Consider the following 8709-nt stretch of genomic DNA (forward strand, 5'->3'; position numbering starts at 1 on the left):
GCTGCCACCACCACGAGCTGCTCAGAGCCAGTGCATCAAACCAGAGCTGCTTCCTGATGAGAAAGTACAAATGCATAGGGGCCAACCCCCCCACTTAAGCCTGGAATTCTCAGCAATGACCTTGTGCTATGAAGCCCTTTCCATGACCTGTCATTAGCCAACAGTTTTGTTTTATACCATTGCTTGGCCACTTCAAGGCAAAAAGCCTCTGGACTATAAGCAGCTAGCATCTGGTTAATAGTTTCCTACTGGAGTGAGTCAGTGACTTTTGCCAGGAGGTCCCTGACAGAGCACAATTGGAGGCAATCATTATAGGGTAACGGTTTGTTTTTTCCCCCCTCAGCAAAGTCCATGTGAGTTTTGCACTGAAACTTGTACTGCAGCTGCTTTGCACTGGGGATGATGGGACAAGCGAAGATGATTAGAAGGTGCTTTCCAATTAAACAAAGTTATCAGTGTTTGTGATGTGCTCCAGAGAGGCAAAACTTTAAATGCATCACAAACTCAACCTGGTAAGTCAGTTTATCACAGGACAAAGTGTATAGGATCACCAGGAGAACTCACCAGATCCTCAGGTCATTCATGTGCTGTGCAGTCACCATGCTTCCCACACATAGCTGGAGAACACAGCCTGCTCCACCAGGCCCTGACATGCCCCAGCTCTCCTCATCCTTACAGACATAGGGATAGTGGGCTTTGCACAGACTGTCCAAGACTTAAGTCTTCTACCCCCAAACTCCACTACCTTGACAAGAAATTTCTCTCCAGCTGCTGGAAGCTGTTAAAAGCCGCAGTCAACTTGATCCTTGTCCCTCAGCAGATGCAGACCTTTTTGGACATATTCCTCACTCCTTGTCTCTAGTAGTGACGTCTGACAATCATCACTCTGCCAGGATCCCTTGCCTGCACCACTAAACTGTCCTGTGGAGATCTGTCACAGGAGGGCAGATGGATGGAAGGATTCATTCCTTTCCCACTTCTTTCCTATTGCAGAGCACACAGTACCAGCCAGCAGAGGCAGGGAGAAATTAAGAGTAAAACCGGTGGGGATTTTAGAAAAGCCACATCACTGATGTCACTCATGGCTTTTAACTGCACCTGAAACCCCTGTCCTGGAACACTCAGCATGAACAACTAATTTTCTGAATGCTTCATTTCAAATTGTGTTTGCTTGGAGTTGCTACACTTAAGATACTGTAGTTCCTATTACTAATTTTCTTGCACATGTAAACTCCACAGAGATGTTTCTTTGTAAAATTCCAATGTACATCTCACTTGCTTATTGCCTGTCCATTTCGTATTGAATGGATTTTTTGCTGCTGTTCTTTATTTCAGCCTTACTTGAATTTCAGTATGTTCGCTGATACTTTGTTTGGGTTTGGTTTTTTGTGGTTTTTTTTGTGAATTGCTGGTCTTCTGTTTTTCATTCCTGGTTGGATCACTTCTGTATCTGAATTACTATCAAATTATTTGTATTGCTTAGCTAATTTCTGTCCTTGCTGAATTGTTAGTCCCCTGCACCTTGGCACTGTCCTGGTTAACAGACTGCTGGCTGCTTTAAGAGGGCACATTGCTGGATGCTCCTGAAATAATATCTGACTTTTAGAGAATAGACTTCTCAAGCAGCATGAGAGCAAGTGATGGCCTACATTCATCCCCAATCTGCTGACAGGTATCTTGACTTGCAAAGCTCCACTATGCCAGCTTGCAGTGACAAGACACCTGCAGTAGCACTGGTCAGCCAGCTTCAAACCCACCAATTCTGCTTGACACAGGGCTCCTCTCCTTGCTCTGACAGCTGATAGCAGAGAAAGCCCTTCAGGTCCTGAAATGTCTGTTCTCACCTGCAGCAATTCTGAGGCTACTACCACAGGTTCTCCTGTGAATACAAAAATGATGTGACCCTACTGCTGTGCTCGCTGGTTCACTTTTCAAATCTACAATGCAGATTAGGTTAGCATCAACAGCTTCTATCAGATTAACAAAACCTATCAGAGATGCTTTCATTTCTGTATCAAATACCCACAGTGATCCATGATCATCAAGTTCTGAGTGTGACTAGGTATTCCAAAAGGCCTTCCACAGCCTCTGTCTACATGTGCAGGGACAGCCCGAAAGACAAATACTTCGACCACAATCTCCAAAAGCTTGTGAAGGGAGCCAATTATTTTTTCCCAAAGATAATCTGAACAGAGCAGCACAGTGAGCAGCAATGTGAACGTTAGTGACAAGGAACCAGGTAGGGGGAAATGACACTGACTTCTGATCCTAGAATTGCGCAGAAAATCACAATAAAATGTAGACCAATTTCTACACAGGTCAAATTCCCAGTGATGCCAGAGGGCCTGAAGCAAATGGAGTTTTGTAGCTGAACTGGGAATGCGCCACAGTTTGGATGACAGAAGTGTGGTCTGCAAAAGGTATTCTAAATTGGGAATAGAAAGTCACAGCATCATCAAGGAACTCGAGCTGGCACCAGCATATCCCTAGTTTCTGCAATGAATGCACCAGAAGGTTCAGATCTCTTTTACTGATATATTCAACAACACACTAGGGTGCTTGTCTTAGTACCCTGCTCTTGGATGTACCTGATCAGTTTGCTTCTCCTGTATTATATGAAATATTCAAGTCTGTGTTTACATCAGCATACTTTTCTCCAGATTTTATCTAAACTTCTACTTTAGTCCACCATGTCTTCTGTGCCACTTTTCCATGACAGACTCTATGACTATGATTGCCACCTTAATTTCTCAACCATTCAACTGGATATTTCAACAATTCAAAGTAGCTCTGCAGCCTAATTAAAGGCATGCCCTGATTTCTTTGCTTTGTTGTTTTGTGGAGGTTTTCCATTTCAGCACATGTTGATTGCTCTTATTAATCCACTTTCAGCTAATTACCTTCTTGACCCCATGTTAGAAAAGAACCGATAAGCCTCTTGCCACTGAATTTGCAAAAGTCTCAGCAGAATGCCTGGGAAAAGTCAGTCACAACTTATACTCTTACGCTCCCTCTAGTTTGATCCATGAAATGTGTAGAGACAAGTTTTTGGTTTACTCCATGAATTCAAATCAAGCTACTGATTATTCTTGACCACTACTGCATGACAATTTTATCCTGCCTTGCAAGGTGCCTACATTGGTTTGTTTTGGTTCTATCTCAAAGATGCAAATACAAAATTTCATTCCTGTGCTTTCTTCCAAGAAGGAGGCACTGGCACTGGCAAGGCAGGAAATGCACTATTCCACCACAGTTTCCACAAGACAGCAATCCAGCTTTAGCATACTACTAATCATGGCAGTTTGTTTTAGATGTCAGAAAGGTAATATGGAATATATGCTACAGTTTATTCACCAAAGAGACATCAAACATGATATGAATTTAAAGATCATTTAAAGGGAGCCTGTATAAAGTGTACAACACACATATCTATCAGAACTATTTTTTTAAATTATGTAGCAGACAACAGATAATACAAACTTTACAGCATAAAAAGAAATGGGAAAGATTAATACACAGCAGGCAAATGCTCCTTTTTTTTTTTCACTTCATGCTAGTCCACAAAAAGGCTCTGCACACTCGGTATGAGTGGGCAGACAGGCTGAACTGAATTTAAAGAGTAATTTAGAACTCTGATAACTAATCCTGATCAGCACTTCTTCAGCTCTTTTAAGTGAACTAGAAGGAAAAAAAAAAGGTTTACATTTTCTTTTTTACACAAATGTTTCATTTCTTTATCTCAGCAAAAAATGGTAATAGAAATGGTGAGGGACTTGCTTTAAAGCAAAGACCACAAAATCCGAAAGCAAATTCTCCCTTTTTCTGTTTTGCACACAATTCTCACGCATTTATCTTAAGCTGACATTGCTCAGGTACCTTTCAATTGCCTAGAGACTTCTGGGACACTTGCTCTAAGTCTTGCACTTGCACTTAAGTCTGCTGTGGGTCCTAACACATTTCTGGCTAGTCTCCTGACAATATCTCCAACATGCAGGTCACCTAAAAGTGTTCAGGCAACTTGATTCAGCTCTCTGTGACAAGATAAGAATCATTAAGAAAAAGATATGTGCTACGGATGGTATTTTCAAAGCATTTCAATTTAAAAGCAACAAAGTGCTTTTGTATATCTCAAACTTCAAACTGTCCTGCTGATGTGGTCCCTAAACAGAGCACTACCCAGCACTTATGCAATCAGTGGAAAGATACTACAAGTTACACTTCTCCCTGTCACTTGTTTGCAAGTTCATGTAATGCTCTACAGAACTGTTATGGTAGCTTGCTAGTGATCAGTGTCTCCTGTGTATGTGGAAAAAATAGAACCAGCACAGAGGTGCTCGTTTGTACTCATACCTGCTGACATTGCTAGGGAGCACTACCCAGCACTTATGCAATCAGTGGAAAGATACTACAAGTTACACTTCTCCCTGTCACTTGTTTGCAAGTTCATGTAATGCTCTACAGAACTGTTATGGTAGCTTGCTAGTGATCAGTGTCTCCTGTGTATGTGGAAAAAATAGAACCAGCACAGAGGTGCTCGTTTGTACTCATACCTGCTGACATTGCTAGGGTAACCCTGATGAAAATCAATGCAGTTAAATTAGTTGTATTGCTCCAAGCATGACTTCACTATGTTACTTAAATCTATTGTCAAAGGTAAATTCAAGACAGCCAGACAGTTCCAGGAACTCTAATCAGTGATCCAAGCCAGAGAGCTCAGAGTCAGTCTCCTCCCACTGCTCACTAGAGCTTACAACAAAAGAATTGCATATGTAAATAAAGCAGGAACACTTACTAATACAGAACCAAAATCTCCTAGAGGGAAGCATACGTGAGGATAACGACCACCTTTCAAGTCACACACATGCAAACCAACTTAGTTTGTCAACAGTCAAATTCATGGTAAGAGTCAGAATTTATTAAAGTTTGAAGATTTTGCTTCCTTGCTATCTAGAAATTTCTTTCCTTACAGAAAAAAAAAAGACAAAAATTGGGCATGAAACACTATTTCACACAGTTTCTTTCACCAGTTCGAAAGTCTGAAAGCCATTCCACTGTGGTATGGCAGAAACATATGGTGGTGACAAGCTCTGCTCTCTGAAGAATACCCTCCCCAGAGGGGCACGTTTCATTTAACTGGAAAAGCCTGAGGCCTGACTGAAGCAGTAACACACACAGCCTGTCATGTTTCCAACTAGAAAGCTCATTCTCACTGTGGTTTAAACATGAACTTTCTCTCAGCTATCATCACTGAATGTGTTATACTTTTCCATTAAGTTTTAGCCCATTGTTTGTATTTAATCCCATTCTCCTTGGCAAGGCACACAAGTTGTTTAATTGTCAACCACAAACTTTTGAAGTGGTTTGTGGATGTCACTAACTGACAACATGACAAACTTTTCAAAACTTCCAATATGAACTGAGACCTTCTCTCTTGATCACTGCACATCTGAACCAAAATTTAGTCTCCTTCCAAGGGTTTACAGGCTGTTGTACTAAAGGATGGTAGCATTGCCCAAGCAAAGGTGAAAGTACTGTTTTAACACCCGATTTTAAGTGGTATATAAAATACAAACATGGGTTGTTCTGTAAGCTATTACAATTGCTTATTTTGCAAAGATCTGGGTAGGTTTAAAAAAAACATATTTAATATTCAGTATTTTTGAAGCAATGTTGCATGAAGATTATCCTCAACACACAACTTCTGTGAATACACTTAGCTCTGGTCATGATCTCAACAAACTGCATTCAGTTTATCTGGCATCTAGTGAATCCCTTCAAGGAAGCAATACCCAGTACCATGAAAGCATACCAGAGAGAAAAGGTGGCTCTACAACATCATTTTAGTCAAGACAAAGCAGGCAGCAAAGCTCCTGGTAAAACAAACAGAAAGACAGATCTTGCAGAGAGCCTGATGTCAAAGCAGACTGCAGCTCAGAATGGCACGACACAGGTGAGTGAATACTGGCAGTAATACAGCCTTCCTTGTTGCAGCTGTTTAAAATATGTTACATGTCTTAATTTGAACTAAGCCTCATTTTACAGACGACTTCTTTCTGGATATTTTGACTCACATGTGTGTGTACACACACATTCTGCATTCATTTTAACAGCTGACACAAGGTGGCCAAAAACATACACACATACTTGGGTTTTACTTTAGATGTATCATGAAGGGCAATAACATTAATGATGCTGTTGTCTACCTGCCTAAATGCAGAGCTCCTGTATCAACAAATAAAAGCTACATTTTCCTCACTGTTAGCACAGCTGAGCTGATTTTTGAACTTCAGGAAAGATCCCAAGTTAATAACAGCAACATATATTTCACACACACAATAAAAAATCCCACAAAAAATTCTGTTTTGCACAACAGCTCATGCCATCTACACAAAGTAGGAGATGGAGTCCACTTGATTTCCCTTCAATCTCCCTCTAAAATGTTTGGGCTAGGTTCATCTGAAAATAGAGGTGGGTTTTGAGGCATGCAATTTTGGAGTGGCTGCATCCATATTTCTTTAGCAGAAATCAGGTCACATTATCAAACAATATTCTTCTCACTCCTACAGCCAGCAAGTGTGTAAGGATAACAGAACTTAAGAGTTACTTGCTTCAAAAGGACATTTTTATGGATCTTAGTTTCTTTTCACACATCCTCCTTTCATGATGACACCCCATCTTAATACTATCAAGCTGCACTAAGTTTATAATGCAGCTCAGAATACATTCTTCAGTGCTTCTCAGACACCTTAACTTCCAGAACATCATTTTAACACTCATCTAAGATCAGCTTGTACAGCAAGGTTAGCTTGAAAGTGAACTTTAGGAATAAGCATGTATCTCAAGTATGAAAATATTCAATAGAAACACTGCCGTGCAAGTTGTACTACAGAATTTTCATAATTTCTTCCATTTACCATGACATCCACTTAATAACTATTTTGAGTATTATCTTTACATAAAGTAACCTTGATGGTTTGAAAAGAGGAGTATCATCTTTCTTGCAGAAAGAGACAGTGCCTCATACAGTGTTTAAAGACAGCAAACCCCTCCTCTTCCTTTTAGTCACAGTTCAGTACATGTAACCCCTGGTAGTCCCTTCTGAGCTAACCTTGAATTTTCTCTGGCTTTTTTAGATCCTAGAGCTGAAAGCATAAGCACATAATACACAAAATGAAAAGCAGTGATACATTCAAGCAAGGCCATACCTTAATACTCCTTCCATTTGGTCTTTGGTGTAGCCTTTTCCACTTTCCCCTGCAGCAGATGCATTGCTCTCCTTGGTGCTACTGGGCTTACTTTGATCACTGCTACTGGCTGGTTTTCGGCAATAAGCACCTGCCCCAGCAGTACTTCCATTCTTCATAATAGCTTCCAACAAAACTATAAAAACAACAGTATATCATAGTATCATTACAGGGATTAGTGAGGACATCAGGGCTCTCAAGTAACTTAAATGAGAGCACCACATTATAAAACACTAGCTGCTACATCCTCCTTTCTTATCGGTCATCACTGCACCACAAATGTTTCTGAAACCAGTGCAGCAACTCCTTTTCATGGAAAAACTATGGAAAAGTGTTCCAAAACTAGTGACTGGACTCCCTCCATCTCTGTCATGGCAATGTAATACTGGAGAGAATTTGTACAGGTCCTTCATTCCTAGATGGTTTTCAGAGGCATTAAACCCATGCCTTGAGGTGAAAACAGCAGAATACAGGAATAAGCAACTGTAAGGACAAACAACCCCAACACCCTAAAGAAACTGCACATTACTGGATACAGAGACCAAGCCCTTCTCCAGTACATTTCAGCTGCTACAGTACATACCTAATTTGTAACCTGAGCCATTAGTGGCCACAAACTGATGCTCTACTCCTTCCAAGGCAGTACTAGCTGAAATTCAAACCACTGTTAAAATGCCACAAATAACTCAGGACCAGCCAACTACACCCAACTCAAGACCTGAAACCAGTAAACTTTTGCTAGATCTTGAAATCCTTTTTCCTTCCATGTTCCAACAGATCTCAAATACAGCAGTTTTAATAGAACATTACACACTAAGTCTGTTTTTTCTTTCTGGATAGAAGCTTGTATTTTGGGAGTATCTGTCTTACCAATAAACCAGAAACCATACCATTCTAACTTAAGGGACTGCACACAAAGCATAACATACATCAGAGATTATTAAACAGTCCAGCTTTCCTGAAAAGAGATCCCTTCAGAACAAGATGGCAAACTACACAGGCCAAATTTGTTTCATAAAAAGATAGTTACGATGTGTATAACGCAATGCCAAAGTGTCCCATTCACTGAGAAAGCATGTTATAGCTTTACTGTTAAAAGCACTTTCTTCTAGAAGCTAGTGAGAAGATTCCTGAAGAATTTTCTCCTAAATTTAAAAAAAAAATAAATTCTCCACTGACTACCATGGTGTCTCTTAGAGCAGCAGAAAACTGGGAACCTATACATCATAGCTTGTCTCTCATAGAAGCACAGGAAAGAAAAGAAAGTAGCACTTTGTTTAAAAAGAGAGCCACCACTTCCCTAGGATGTGCCTCTTAAAAACTCCCTGGTATTTACTTTTAGTTTTTAATTCACTGATTATCCAGTGGCCACAGCAGTCTGAAGCCCTGCAGATGAACAGCTACACTGGGCCTGAAAAGGAGAGCCAGCTGACTTCAGTGCTGATCCTGTGCTCGCACCTGCCTC

General features: G+C 40.6%; 1 protein-coding gene across 1 annotated transcript in view; it reads right to left on the bottom strand.

Moving 5' to 3' along the window:
- The window catches only part of DNAJB14 (DnaJ (Hsp40) homolog, subfamily B, member 14), a 19397-nt gene extending 12025 nt beyond the window's left edge, over nucleotides 1–7372 (bottom strand). Inside the window, exon 1 of the mRNA XM_009084999.1 lies at nucleotides 7206–7372. Coding sequence (XP_009083247.1) covers nucleotides 7206–7363 — 158 coding nt within the window. The 5' untranslated portion in view covers nucleotides 7364–7372. The remainder of the gene's footprint in view (nucleotides 1–7205) is intronic.
- Between the last annotated feature and the right edge of the window lie 1337 nt (nucleotides 7373–8709).

This window comes from Acanthisitta chloris, unplaced genomic scaffold, assembly GCF_000695815.1.
Source record: "Acanthisitta chloris isolate BGI_N310 unplaced genomic scaffold, ASM69581v1 scaffold28401, whole genome shotgun sequence".
Classification (NCBI taxonomy): Eukaryota; Metazoa; Chordata; class Aves; order Passeriformes; family Acanthisittidae; genus Acanthisitta; species Acanthisitta chloris.